Source organism: Chelmon rostratus, chromosome 5, assembly GCF_017976325.1.
Source record: "Chelmon rostratus isolate fCheRos1 chromosome 5, fCheRos1.pri, whole genome shotgun sequence".
In the NCBI taxonomy this organism is placed as follows: domain Eukaryota; kingdom Metazoa; phylum Chordata; class Actinopteri; order Chaetodontiformes; family Chaetodontidae; genus Chelmon; species Chelmon rostratus.
In genome coordinates, this window is record NC_055662.1 from 14,562,610 (window position 1) to 14,577,835 (window position 15,226).

The following is a 15,226-nucleotide window of genomic DNA, read 5'->3' on the forward strand; positions in this document are numbered from 1 at the left end:
ATACAGAAAATGATGTGACTGTGTGAGACTATGAAGTTGATGCAGGAGGTAGAGCAGACTCACTTACACATGTACAGCAGTGATATTTACAAAATGTTAAGCAGACCTGCTGGATTACAGCTCTGCTGGTAAAACCAATGAAAATGTTTAATGGCTTTAGGAGGCCATTAAGTACTTTTTACCATGTAGCATCCTCAGTCGTTGGTCTAATGATTTCAAAAACTGTGCTCTTTGTGCTTTTCTTATATAAACAGCCATGTATTGTATTTAATTATTTAGGCAAACTCTAAGAAAGGCTTTCATCATACAGGAATGTTGACCAGAGCACCTCAAGATAATATGGGTAACCTGTTGTTCTAGGACTGTCCTGGAGTGATTCAGGAATATACTGTCCTTGCATTACAAAAGTAAATTTGAGTCATAGTTCAGGCATATAAAGGTCAAAACCATTGCAATGGCTTTAGAAGTGTTGTGCTTTGTATACTGCGTGTTTGTGTCTGTACTTGTGTGTGCATGTGAACCATAGCAGCGGGCACTTACTGCCACATCCAGATGGTGCTGGAAACAAACAGGGCTACGCTGTAGGACCCCTCAATAGGACCGTCTAGACTGGTCCCTGACCAGACAGATACAGCCTCCCATCAAATTAGCGTTTGTCAGATTTATGGTAATGGTCCGCAACAGTCTTCCTGTCAGTGACATCAAGATTTACAGCACTGACACCCATCCCCAGCCCCCCCTCGCCACACAAATACACACATGCACATATCCACCATCCACTCCCTTTATCCCACTCGCTGCTACAAATGCAGCCCCCCCCCCCCCCCCCCCCAGCTCCATCCCTCTCCATCCTTCCTTTCTTGGCCCCTGCTCATTGCTACTGAACAACTCTCACCTGCCACCAGGCCATGTCTACTGGGAGGAGAAGTTGTGGAAGTGGTTGTGTGTGTATGTCAGGGAGGTTAGTAAGAAGGCTGAGGCCATGAAGTCCCCCAGCCTCCTTCTCTAAAAGCATCACAACCCCAGTGGAAAAAAAAAAAAAAAGACCCACTCGGGGTGGCAAAACCACCCAAGCCCCCTCTGCCTCACTAACAATGGTTTGTGTCAGGGTTTCCTGTTAATCCTCTGTGATGAAGCTTGAGTGTTTTGGGGGTGAAGGGTTGGGGAGGAGGGTGAGATGGCGGTGCATAGAAGCTCGGGGGGCAGGGGCGTGTTAGGTTGGTGTAGTTTGGGGAGGGGGCACAGATATACTGAGTGGCTGAGAGTTTAGAGAGTGAGCAGCAGAGGAGGAGAAGGGATACATAATTGGTAGTGGTGGTGAAGTGCGAGTGGAGGACGGACAGAGAGCCCCATGTATGCGGATTAGCGTCGCCTCCTCTTTCATGTTGGCGTTTTTGGGTGGTAACCCGATCCCCGCGCCTTAGCACTAGTGAGCCCAGTGGGAAAGGCTTCCTGACAGATATCCCGTCCGTTCTCAGCCCAAATGTTTTTCCAAGGCTGCTCCTCTGCCTTTGATCTGGCCTCCTCCTCAACCACGCAGGGTCACAAGCTACCATGTCAAGCCAGATAGGAGAAGGCCAGCGCTGGAGCTGCTTGCTGAAAAGGGGGGAGAGAAGGAGAGAGAGAGAGGGAAGCAGAGGGGGGGGGTCGCTCCAGGCTGTTGTTCAGAGATCTTGCCCCATAGTCTAGACCTGTCTTGGTTGTCTCTTAAAAAGTGGACTTTACGCTCCAGATGGTCAGTTGGTCACATCACCTCATTCAGGCAGACTGCACCTTGCACCCCTTTTCCTACTTGTTTTTCCTGTTTATTTTTACAAAACTGTGTTTACGGTGATGAAAGTGATTCTTGTGGGAATGTTGGTGTTTTAGGCAGGCTAGATCTCCTCCTTCCTTACCGGAAACGCGATACTATCATATTATTTGGCTTATTGTCTTTTGTTAATTTTGTTTTAACTTTTCCTTCTTTTGTTCAAAATCCTTCATTGTTTTTGTTACCAGAAGAGTACAATATGCTAATTCAGTTACAGTAAAAGAGTTACTGCAATGCATTGCCTCTCCCTTTGCAGTGCAATAGATGCAGTGTGTTCCAGCAGAAAGCTGGGGGGCGCTCTAACTTCACTCTCTGTCTCTCTCACTGTGTGTGTGTGTGTGTGTGTGTGTGTGTGTGTGTGTGTGTGTGTGTGTGTGTGTGTGTGTGTGTGTGTGTGTTCCAGCTTGTCTCCTTGTCCAGACACCTTAGCGTCAGGGCAATAGTGTTCGAGCTCTGAAACGAGGCCCAGACAGACAGAAGTGGGATGAATGAATTGGGTAGCGGGGGTGATAGGAGAGAGGGACAGAGAGAGAGAGGAAGGATGTTGCTTCAGAATAAGGGGATGATGTGCCTGCAAAACAGTGACAAGCAAATCAGCTTTAAAACAGGGCCTCCCCGTACACACAGACATGCAGGCATAATGGGTTGTGGGTTGTTTTGTCGACTTAAGTAAGACACGGTCTACTTCACCAGACGGGATGTTGAGCTGGTGCAGACAGGGTCATCTTATTATTGCTGTTTGTCTGTCATTTCAGTCCAGTAGGTCTCTGTGATATCGTGTTTTAAGATGTTCGAGTCAACAGTGGACATATTCAGCATTCACTGCATCAAAAACATTCCACACAACTGGATGTACACCGTGGAGGCATGGAATGGGAGTGACGTGCATCCTCCAAATGTTCCAGTGTACTCTTTCAGTGTATGTGAGTCTGTGTGTGTGCCTGTGCGTGTATGTGTGTGTGTAGGTGTCTGTGTTTGTACAGGGATCTATTTCTGATGCGGGGGTAATGAATGGCACCTGTTTAGTGTCCTTAGTTGGCCATCATTTTTGAAGTGCAGTAAATCTTGTATTTCATCACCCGCGGCTACAGTTGAAAGCGTGTCACAGCGCTTGTTGCCAAATCCACGTTTTGTTTGTTTTATCTCGCAATTAAGGTTTTAAGAAACCAGCCGATCGTGCATGTAGTGACAAGCATCGTGCCTCCGGTATCATCTCGCCTGCGCCCTCAGGGAGGGAAATGTGCTGCCACGAGAGGCGAGTGGTGGCAGCGGTGGTGGTTAGAAAGCGGGTGGAGGAGGTGTTATCAAAACATCAGGGGGACTTGAGCAACCAAACGTCTTGGCTTGAAACATGTGTTATGATATGAAGCAGAATAAAGGGGGGGTGGGTGGCGAGGTGTGGCGGGGACCCAAGCCTGAAGCTGTCTGTGGTTGGCGCGGTAACAGCTAACCATGGGAAGAGTCCAGCGAGCAGTCTTGTGTGTCTAGCATGTCTCTCTCACCCCTTAACGAGAATGGCATGCAGTGCGCCCCACACACCCCCTTCCCTCACTGTACTGAACCACACTGTGTCCCACCGTGCACCCCCCATCCAGCTTCAAAGCGGCAAATAACAACAACAACTGAAGGGGGGAGAAGATGAATGAGGATGAATGAATGTGCCCCTTCCATCCCCCCTTTGCCCACACACCCCCTCCACCTCCCCTGCTCCCCTCTACCCTTCCTTCCATCCCTGACAGACTGCCTTCCTGCATGCCCTTCTTCACTCCCGCCCTCCGCTTACCCCTGGTTTTGCAGGCCTGTGTTATGACTGTGGCCGGTGTGTATTACACACATATCTGTTCGCGCCGCTCCTCCGTCGGGACGCCCATATAAAGGACTGTCATTTCCAAAGGTCAGGAGTGAGCCCTGCACACAAGTGTTGTCCCGACACTTGGTCTGGAAAAATAAAAACGGCCTGCTTGCCCGTCCGTGTCCTGTGTCTGCCTGTCTATGGTGGGTATAACTCCCAGAGGCAAGTGTCTCGGATGTCCTTTCCCTTTTCTCCGCCTCCTCTCCTCTTTCCTTTGGTGGCTCCGCTGTTGTTGGGAAAGCAAGATACACAGCTTGTGTAAATTGGCAGCCAAGCAGGAAGTCATGGTTTGCTTTTTGGTGTGTGTAGCTATTGGAAATGCCGGGAAGTAAATGTGATACCACAGATTTTAACAGGCATTATTACACTCATTAGCACCATCACCGGGCCAAGTGCAAACAGTTCAAGCATATCAGTTGATGTGTAACCTACCTTTCAAGAGGAAGTGTGACACACCGCAGGCGTGCTGGGCAAGGACAGGACCCAGTGCATTGGTTTTTACTGGAAGTGCACATGGTTTGTGTTCCTGAGGCTTATGCTAAACATAGTGTACATAGCCAGCACACCTAAGTCTACATCTTGATAACAGATTTCCTTTAGCTTTTAGCTTTTCCCTTTGTTTCTAGATTATCACCCCCTTTGTTTTTGCCAAAATGCAAAATGAGGTGTATGCCCAGTTCAGGTGACTCAGTCAATAAGCACTTACTCACTATAAACCAGAGCACTACTTTTTTTTTTCACACGGTCTTGGGGAATTTTTGGTGAACTCCCAGAGTGTATTGCTGTCAACAAGATCATGATGTGATACGTGATTTGCGTGACCCACTGAAAACCCCCCAATATATCTGTATGCCTTATTGGCCGGCTGTGGTATTTTCCATTGGCAGCGATGATGCTGATCAGAGAGGTCAATCATTGATGATAACGAATAAATCATGCCCTCAATGGCTGCACTGTTAGTTCAAATGGAAAATTCATATGATTCCGCGTGACATGTTTGGTATTTTTTAGAAACATTTCTAATAACTCTGCTTTAGCGACCATGGACTTAAATGTAAGCACCTTATTCGCCTTTTTCTGTGAAATGTTCTAATCTAAACTACCCAAGCAGTTGTGTATAATAAGTGTGGAATTTCGTAAGTTTGGATAATGGTAGCCAAACATCTGGATAGACACAATACTATGTAATGATCCTAATGATCCCAAAAGACTGCTAACCTTTTCTGGCCAAGACATTCAATTAATTATGTGGTTGTCCTGAGTATTCAGGCAACATCATTAACTGATGCTACACATCTGCTTAGGTGTTTTAGTGCTGCACAGACACATTACTTGTTCTATTACTATTATACAATTATACTATTATGCTATTATTTATGTGTGTTCCTACACAGCTTGTTGGGGTACTTCAGTTTGGAACATGGTGTCATGCCACTGCTCATTTTCCTGTTCTGTGGTGTGTCGAGAGTAGCCAGAGAGTACGAGAGTGAAACACGAACTAGTCTGCTGCGGTGGTAGTGGCTTCCCTCTAACCCACATTTATTACCTCTAAAAATACAAAGTGGTTTTCTAAAAAGAGCCTGACTCCTGCTCTTTCCAGCTACGTCAGGTGAATTTGCAACGCAATGGGTTATGACTCATTGACAAAACCGTTTTCCTTGAAAATTTTCAACTCCAACTGAACCCCTCAGTTTGTAGTGGCTGAAGCCTGTGCCTTGATCTTTTTCCTTGTATGGACTGCCCAAATATCCATGCACATGCCGTGTGTTAACACTATGCAAATCAACAGACGGTCACTTGAGGACAGCGGGCTCCATGGTGGTGTTAGTTAGGCTGCATGCTATAGCAGCTGGTGGGACTTGGAACCTTTTTTGACGGAAAACATCATAGAAAAATCAACTGTGATATTTATTTTCCTCTCATACCACTGATGTGCTTTTGAACTCTTCAGGGCTTTTAACCAAATGTTATTAAGTTCAGCATCTGTAGAGTTATGGATCTGCTCTGACCCATCCGTACACAACCACCGGTAGACCAGCAGTAGTGTCCTCAGCTTCTGTTCTTGTGTGCTTGAGCTCTGGTCCGCTGCCAGGAGGCCCACATGTCAACCATTAAATGTCTTGACATCTTTTTCAAATTGGAGGCTGGGGGGCTGTTTTTTCCTTCTTTCTGTCATGCATCTTTTAAGGAGACATTCATCTGAAAAAATGCAGCCTGGCTATGTCTTCAGTGATATTTATATTCGACAGTGTTTTCTCATTTACATAAAGCCTAGCTAATCAGCTTTCACAACCACAGTGAGGTAATGTCTCGGCAGGTCTTTCAGGGAAGCACAATTAAAACATGTCCAATCCTATAAGAGGCAGCCAATCAATAAAGTCTAGGAATGGCAGACTTTTTATGGAGAGTGTTTTGGCAAGGAGTTGCAAGGTTTTATTTGGGTTTTTTTCTTAAATATTGCCTTCTTTTCAATGCACAGGTGGCTACATAGTAGTTTCATAGTAGCCTGAATAAACGGAAAGGAAGTAAAGCTAATGAGCCCCCATAGACACATGTTTTTTTTGGTGACAGTACATGTGAGAATATTTTTATAAATCGGTCTCTTCCGCCTTTTGAAGGCGCCTGCCTGTTGAACGTACTGTAAATCACTCAAACAACATTTAGGGAACTGTTGACTGTGTATGTCGAATTCAATTTCCAGTTTTAATCTCAGCTGTTCGTCTGGATGCCTTGCAGATTTATGGAGGTAGTCATCATCGGACAGTCTCATTTGGCCTCTCTGTCTCAGTGACACAGCACACTGACTCTCAGATCACTGAGTGTGTGGTTGACAGGGGAGGGGCATGTCTCGATGTAAGCAAAGGCCTTTGGACATATTTATTTTTCTCCTGTGAGCCTTTTGAGCAAGCTCTCCTCGTCAATCTTGTGCTGTCAAAGAGGGCCAGAGGTGGGAGCTCCCATCTCTCTCTCTCACAGGGGCCACTGTGTACATTGGGACCCCAGGGTCAGGCCCTGGATGCTCCTCTGGTAACTGTTGTGAAACCTGCACTGTATGTGGAGGGAGAGGTGGTGGGAGTTGTCCTGTCCGTCCGCTCCCACAAAGCCAATAAGGCAGCAACCTTCTCCGTGTCTTTGTCATGTACACTTGGTCTAGTCATAAATTTTTAAGGGAGTGAATAAATAACAATCATCCAACTCATAGCAACTTTATAGCTACTCCATACTAGCTCTTCCATAGTCTTTCCATTCCTCCTTGTCTCAACCCCTTGCTTCCCCTGAAAGATCAACTCAGTTTGGGGGATTGACGGCTGTGGGGCAGATTTCACCGTCTACATCTTTACACGTAGCTTCAGGGAAGGTAGGGGGTGGGGGGCAGAGGCGACAGGGGAAAAGAGAGCCAGAAAGAGAATAGAATGACCTCATCAAACCAAGTTTTTACATGTGTTCCCCCATCTGACGCGCGTGTGTTTCTGATCTTACCGTTTTTCTGGAAAAGGAGAATGTTTCCTGTTTGAGCAGACTGGCGGGTTCACCGAGGAGTCGGGGGGGTCAGGTTGCTCAGCCGACGTCTGGTTCTGTTGAAGCAGATTCCCCACATCTCCATCAAACAGCAGCTCTGTTTTGGCACGGCTCTGAAAACTGACCCTGGTGGTCACTGATGTCTGGGGGTATGCGGAAGAATTGAGGCTGCACCACTCTTTTCCTGCCATCTCGTTCCCCTCTAATTTGAAAGAAGCGGTGGTTGTGTCTCGCAGCAGTCGCTGGTCTGAGGAAAAGCCTCGTTTTGCTGATCTCAAGACAAGAACTGAGCTGCGGTTAAAACCAAATTTTCGATAGGACTTCTTGTCGCCTTCTACTCAACGGAAATCTTGAACGTTTGCCAAAGATACTTGAACGTTGACACAGAATATTTGTTTATCCTCTCATTTGTTTATATCTGCTTCTCCCCGCTGGGGTATATACATTTGTAATGGCATGCCCAAGCACACCTGGAGAATGTGCGCACAGATGTGGAGCAGTTCATGTACACTTGTGCGTGTGTTTTCCTTCCTGTCAGAGTCTTTGATTGAACAGAGTAGCACTGTGTTGAACAGGGTCGTCCCCTGACAAGAGCAGTAAGCAATCTTGTGTTGATGTTCTTCCACCTGAAATGTGATATAGTAGATGGGTGTGTGCATGTGTGTGTGAGCGTGCGCGCATGTGTGCATGCGTGTTTGTGTGTGTCTGCCCTGCCTTGTCCAGACTGGTTCCTGTCTTGCTAATAAAAGAGATCTCTTTTTAGTTTTGGATACTGATCTCTCCACACAAGTTTAAATATCTCATTCACGGTTCACACTGCATTTGCCCCTTAATGTCTCACAGCAGGCCCTCAGTCCTAGGCCGTGATTCATGGAGTGACAGGTCTGCCTCTGGTCGCCATAAGGGCCTAGTCAGACAAGGTCCACGCACACACAGACTGCAGACAAAAACATGTTGCACCAGTGCTAAGATGCATTATTCTAACACTCCTTGTTCCTTTCACATCTTTTTTTTTTTAAGTATAGTTTTCATTTAGACTTTTACTGTGTGACATGATTATATTAAGTAAAACATCTTGTGGTTTTAGTCTTTTGTTCTTTTCATGCTTTCTGGTGGACCACGGCTCAACATTTTACTCCCAGATTATTTCCTGCTTCATCATATGACACAACAGACAGCTGTAATGCCCTTAAGTCTTCTTGCAGAGTCAGAGAGACTTAATCATTGTGTTTCCAAAGCATTCATCTTATTTATTGATTGATTTTTTTTAGTGTTTCCGGGCACTGTGCTGTAAAGGACCCCCACCGCCAAGACCAGAGTATGATGTGGTGTGCATTGGCCTGACAGGTGCTGGAAAGACCAGCCTGCTCTCACGCCTCTGCAGTGAGGGCAGCGACGGCATCGTACCTACAACAGGTATGTGCATATGTTATGTGGAACTTTTTTTTTTTAGAGTAAAAAGGCATAAATAGAAGCTTCCACAAATATGCTCATCTCCCTTCCCTCACGTGCACTTTCATGTTTCAAGAACATGTTGTCCTCTGGATTAGAAGCACACATAGATAATACTATCCAGGTATTACAGCTCTCCAATAGGGGGAAGCACGTCTTCAGTGTGTCTTCCAAAGTCTTCCGGCGCTCATGCCAGAAACGCTCTGCTGTATCTTACCAGCCAATACTCAGCTTCTTTCTTCTAGTCAAGTGGGAGGCTGGTGTTAAGTATGTCCAGAAGAGGAGGCTTTAGGGTTAGTACATCATCCTCTTGGTAGTCGACGTTCTGCTTTCCATATACACAATGCGATCCCTCAAGGACACTGACATTCCTCTTTCCTCCCCTGGCTTTGTCAGCAGTCAGCTACAGCAGTTGAGCTGTTGCAGAAGTCCCATTTTAGATTTAGTCATTGTGCACTTTCACCAGTAGAAGCTAAATATAAAGTAATTCCCAAATGTACTGCCTGTAGCCAAGGGAGTGAAAACCTGTCTGCGTCTGCCACTCAGTAGGCTTTTATAGATCAGATATGTTGATTACTTACCTTTGCAGAGAATAATTTTTAGCATATTTCTCTGAAATGAGATTTAGCTGTCAGCACTGTCTGCATCTGCCAACGTCTACAGAGGGAAGATAATGAAGAACAATGAGGGGAAAGTCTCCTGTTTTCCCCCCTCGCTTCTTACTTCATGATTTTGCACTGTTGCTTAAAAACCACATTTAGCAGTTAATTCAGATGTTTATAAAATCATAATCGTTTGTCTCTCCCCATCTCTCCTCCTGTTTGTGAATGTTTCCAGGAAAGGAATTCCCACCAAGACAATTTAGCATAATTTGAGCAACATTAAACCTCTTCCTTCGCTGGGTTTCTTTACTATTTCCCACCGCATGCAACCGCAGAAACAAACCACATAATACGTGGTGGCACTTCAGGCATTAGTTCTGTGCTCCACTAACTACAACGCTGAACAAAACACTTTTCTGTTTAGCTTTTCTTGTTTTTCTGTTTTGCTAACCCGGACCACACAAAGTGTTAGGTTCTCTAGTTTTTACAAGACAAATATGCTGTCAGTCCTCTTTGTGTTCACCAGCTGGTGGTTTGGAAAAGGTACACTAAATATCCTGGGGAAGCTAAATGATTGAATGTGTTTTTTTTTTTGTTTTGTTTTTTTTTAGAAATCCATTTTTTTTAGTCACTCTCTCACATCCAGCCAACATTCCTAAAAGTTGACTCTCATCACTCCGAACATGTGCCGTCCACACATACGCACGCACGCACGCACACAGGCACAATTTCATTACGCCAATACAATAATGGATTTTCATCTCTCTCCTCCCAGGTTTCAGCATCAAAGCAGTGCCATTTCCAAATGCCATCTTGAATGTAAAAGAACTTGGAGGTAAGAAATGCATGCCAAGCCTTAGCCTGTAAAGCTTTCAGAACTGAATTTGACAATTTCCTCACGTGAAACCCACAGTGTGAATCTGTGAGTGAAACTGTGTTAGGTCAAATAGACAGTCGGCCGGCAGTTTTCTTGTGGGGCCAACCCAGATGTTAGCAGGTTCATCGGCTGCAGCACCACACTAACTTTCAGTGGGCATCTGCTTGTGGCTGGGGATTGGAAAACTGCATTAAAGAACACAACAACCATCTTTGGCGAGAAACTGCAGGTAGAATAATAGAAGATTTAGGGGTTTATTTACTTTCACATGAATACAATGAAATCATATTAAGTTTATAATTTATCTCATTACACAAATGTGCAGATTTGCCCTGTTAAAGACCTTTTTTTTTATCTTTTTCCTTTCACTCTTTCACTCACTTTTGTTTTTTTTTTACCTCCAGTAGCATCACACCTTTCGGTCAGGCACTGACGTTTGTGTACAGACGTCAGACCTGTTAGTGTGTTTTGAAGTGGCTGTGCAGTCTGCTCCCTGTTATTCCTGGAAATGCACAGCACTCGAGGAAGCCGTTTAATAAGCACAGATGAGTGATCTTGAGGTGGAGATTCGTAAACAGATCAAATGCAGCGGGAGACTTCCAGTCCTTAAAGGGAGTCTTAAGAGAGGGAGACATCAGCACTGTCCCTTCTCCTAAAAGCAGCACAGCGACACGAGAAAATTCCATGTTATGTTGAGAGTTGAAATAATTTATGTTGTTTTCAGCGCACTATAGGCATATGACAGGTGCAGTGCATGTTTTGAAGGCTCACCCGACCTAGCCTCCTGAAAAGATGAAAAACATACACGCACAGACACAGACACTAACACACACACTCACGCACACACACAAAGAGGCACCGGGGGACCACCAACGAGGGTGCTACCAAATTTGGACAGAGTGCATTAGGGGGTTTTCAAAAGAGGTTTTTCTGGATTGGTTCAAAGCCAGTCTGGTGGGACATTATTGTGGTTGGAAAAACACTAGTCCCATGGATGACATGTTTGATTTAGATACGTTAGTATAGGCTGCCACCACAGCAAAGGATGATGAAATCTGTTCTCTTTTTCTCTTTGCCCCCCCTGCGCGGACCCTTACTCCCCTGCTCCTTTTCTTGTAAATACACAGAGCACAAGAATCTGAGCGATTTATGGTGCCATCCGTTATGGATGGGTTGGAGAGGGTAAAAAACAAGCACATGATGTTTTGACGCCTCTGCTGACTACTTTTTTATTTGGAGTGCAGTATCAGATTTAGGTTTCTGTCTGAGGTGAAATGTTGACGTGCAACCCATTTGTTTGGCTGAATGAAGGCGTACTCTTAAAGTTCCAAATATATTTGACGCAAATGTGGAGTCAGGAGAGTGCATAATGTTCCACTGGTCAGTTTTCATAACGAGACTTTCAGATTGTGTTCCTGATTAAAGCGGCTCCTTTCCGCACTGTTTCTGACTTACTCAACACTTCCCTTTTCTGTCAGTATTCTCCCCCAGCCCCCCCTTTCCCGATGGCTTTAAAACAAGCAAACATGCCTGGTTTAGTTTTATGTTATTTTGCACCGCATCAATGATGCAGAAAAATGACACAAGATGTGACGCACAGCCATCAGTATTCCTGACCCCAGAAACCTTGTTTTACACAATACCTTTGTGGCTTGTTCTCTTCACTCAGCCTTGACTAAGGCAATGGAAGAAGCGCTTGTTGAGAAGCATGAAGAAGTGAAGCACTTCCCATGTATTTCCTTCCTCTCCCACCGGAAAGCCCATTGAATGTCGATGAGGTATTCTCCCTTTACAGTAAGAAATTTAAAGCAAGTCTTGTGTATGCAGGTGAACTTAAGTGCCGGAGATCGGAAAAGAACATGTAAATCTCAAATGCTGATACATTAACTATTCGTAAGTATTTGCTCCTTTCGGTAGAGCAAGTAGAGCAGTTAAAACACGTGAAATCCTTCCTCATAAAAGCCCAAACCTCCACCCTTTTTATATGCCGTTATTCTATCCTTGCTGTTTGCTTGGCAGGGTGAGCCTGATTATTGCTCAACCAATTTCATCTTGGAGGCAAAAGTGGTTTAAGTTGAACAGGAAGAAGGCACATGGGAAACAAGCAAGTGTTAAGGTCAACACCTTTGGCACGCAGAGAAATCTTGCATACAGCTAAAGAACAGAGCGCGACCCTGACATGGCGCTTGTAGTCAGTTTAGGAGCCAGCTCTCTTCTCTATCATTAAAATGCTGCAGGCTGTGAACCCCTGCAAGTGTAGTTGACTCAAAACTGTAACTTGTATTGTTGCTAAGCCTGGTAATGCATTTTTAACTCTCCCTGCCTTGAGTGCACTGTGCCAGATTGTCATAAGCGCAAGCTGTCCTTTAAACCAGAGGCACAAAGCAGCTTATGTGCAGGCAACCCTGATGGTATGGTGCCTATAATGATTCAGACCGGGCTATACGTTTGTCCCGCTCATGCATTTGTCATTGAGGTCCCTGCTGTCTTGTTTTCATGTGTTCTATTTCTCATCTTCACCTTTGGCTTACGTTTTTGTTTTCCTCCTCTCCCTTTTGTCTCCTGTCCCGGACCATTTTCTTACTATTGCCCTCTTTCATTCTTCTTACATACATGTAAATAACCTAGTTACTGTCAGCTGTTTGCTGTGCCCTGATTTCTTCAATATAATGTAATCGAGAAACCCAGTTCCTTTAACTGGAGTAAAGGATTAAGAGAAATCCGGTTAATAGAGAGAGATTTTTCCTGGAGGAACTTGATTTCCTGGTCATGTATATGAATAACAGGTTTCCTAACTTGGTTTTCTACATGTGCGCATGGCAAAAAATTTCAAACAGGCAAAGTATGACTGTGACAGCAGAGTGGCAGGATGAAAGGACGAAAATAATTAAATCCAACGTCCAACCGAAGCTAAACTGACATAAATAAGTCTAAATAAATCGGTTTCCACAGCTGAACAGCAGACTATTTGTAAAAATCAGACACATGTGCACACTAGAAGAAAAACTGTATGGCCTCTCACTACAGAGCCTGTCCTCTCTCAGAGCCATCAGCTAACATGTGCTGAAAAAATAGAAAAATGTTCATCAGGCTGCAGTGTCACATATTACTGTTGTTCTTAATTCTTATCAATCTTGGTTTAGAAATATGACACAGAGTAGGAGAAAAATATTAGTCGGCAGTGTTGAGGAAGGTGGAAAATCATCTTGTGCTCTATCATAGCCTCTTATCAACATATGAGATTGGAACACAGAGGTAGTATCACCTGTACGGCACGTTGTATTGCTTACTTGGTTAAAGTAATCTGAAAATTAACCAGAAATCAAATAATCAGAGTCAATTGTGCGTTTTCACTCTAAGATTACCAGCACGGTCGGTTGACATTGAGAATTTTGCATCTGGGGATCTTGAGTCTGGCAGGCAGCTGGTGCCAGGTATGAGGATTAGGTGGGAAGGGCACCTCCGGGGACACGGAGAGGAATCTATTAAGTATGTCTGTGCGCATGTCTTTGTGCGTGTGTGTGTGTGTGTGTGTATGTCTGGACAGTGACATGACGTCAAGTCTAGACGGGCCATTTCACAGCGTGCATTCATGCCACGCAATGACAGCTGATGAAGAAGTGGTCCTAATAATCACCGTTCGTCGCTGTTGAGGCTTTCGATTAGAAGGAAAGTGGTAGATATTTGCACACATGCAGCATTCTTGTTTATACAATTTGTATCACCATGCTTTCCAGTTCTTTTCTCTATACCAGTGCAGTGGAAATCAGAGAATTTATAGTAAAATATGTTTGCTTCAGTGTGCCAGTTTAAAGGTTCATGCGCTTTTATTTGTTAGATGATCGTGTGTGTTGCGCTGTGTGTAAATATGTTACATTTGTGTAAATTTGTACTTGTCACAGTCCACCTTATCATCCATTATTAGTTTATCATGTACAGATACAGAGAGCATGAGGGAAGGCGACCGAGATGCAATGACATCACAGAACATTTAGCAGTCGTCTATGACCACCAGCGGGCAAAGGAAGTATGTGAGCACATCTCAGAACAAAACCACCACGTTGTAGTTATCACAGACCCAATGTGGTTCTTATTACTATCAAATAGGACCACAGTGTGTGTTACTTTGCCCACCAGGGAAGCTTTTCTTATGCATCGGAAAAGACACGACCAAAAGTAAAATAATTTGTAAATTGTCATTCGGGTTTAAAGCAGATGCTGGCAGTCGCAGACTGTTCTGATTTGGGACTACTCAGAACGGATGTGTAACTGATCTCTATTTGAGGCCTCATTCAAGGATGTTACCCTATTTGATGTTTGGTTTTTTTTGTTGGAGCTGGGTGAATGGTGCATCGCAGATACTGTAAGGGACAGCTAATTTGTATTTTGAAAGTTTGTTAGCCAAACCGACTGAAGGTAGAACAGTGTATATTCTATTTACTACAGTGTGTAGTAATGATGTGATAATGTGATGCAAAAAGTCATTGAGGACAGACCCATATATATATATACCCCTATATATGCTGCCTTCATATAGAATACATAAGAGCCCATATAACCCCCCCCCCCCAAGTTCCATTTAAAGTCAGCAATAGGGACAGCGGCCTATATGTGGGTTGGGTAAAGTGGAGTATATATAGAAAGGGTGTGGAGATTAATCATTATACTATCAGCCAGTCACATTACTTGTCTATAACTATAAACAGCTGCATCAGTCACAGTGGCCCATGATGAAAATGGCCCACCTAATTGAATGGAGGGGTCCAGAGTATCTAAGAGGGGAATGTAACACAACGCATTTATGTCTTATTAAAGAGGTGCCACATTTCTGTAAACCAGATTTGTCAATTATGTGCATTAATGAGAGGGACTGATGTGCATTTCAGGCTAGGCCTCACACAGGAACTGTTTACTTAGAAACAGACACTGCTAAGACTGCAGGTTGATGGGTGTATCAACAGCTGAAGTGTTTTCCACCTCACTCCAGCTCCAGCCCCAGCTCATTCCTCAATGAAGTAAGCAAACTTTATTACTAGAGGCCTCCCTCACTGGTCCCAGCGCTCCCTCCCATCACTGTATTGTAGCTGTGTTGTTCAGAGAAAAAACACTGTCTG

General features: G+C 44.6%; 1 protein-coding gene across 1 annotated transcript in view; it reads left to right on the forward strand.

The window, feature by feature from the left end:
* Positions 1–15,226, forward strand: part of LOC121606407 (ADP-ribosylation factor-like protein 15) — a 102,408-nt gene that overhangs the window by 32,273 nt on the left and 54,909 nt on the right. Inside the window, exons 2-3 of the mRNA XM_041936713.1 lie at positions 8,453–8,597; positions 10,011–10,070. Coding sequence (XP_041792647.1) covers positions 8,453–8,597; positions 10,011–10,070 — 205 coding nt within the window. The remainder of the gene's footprint in view (positions 1–8,452; positions 8,598–10,010; positions 10,071–15,226) is intronic.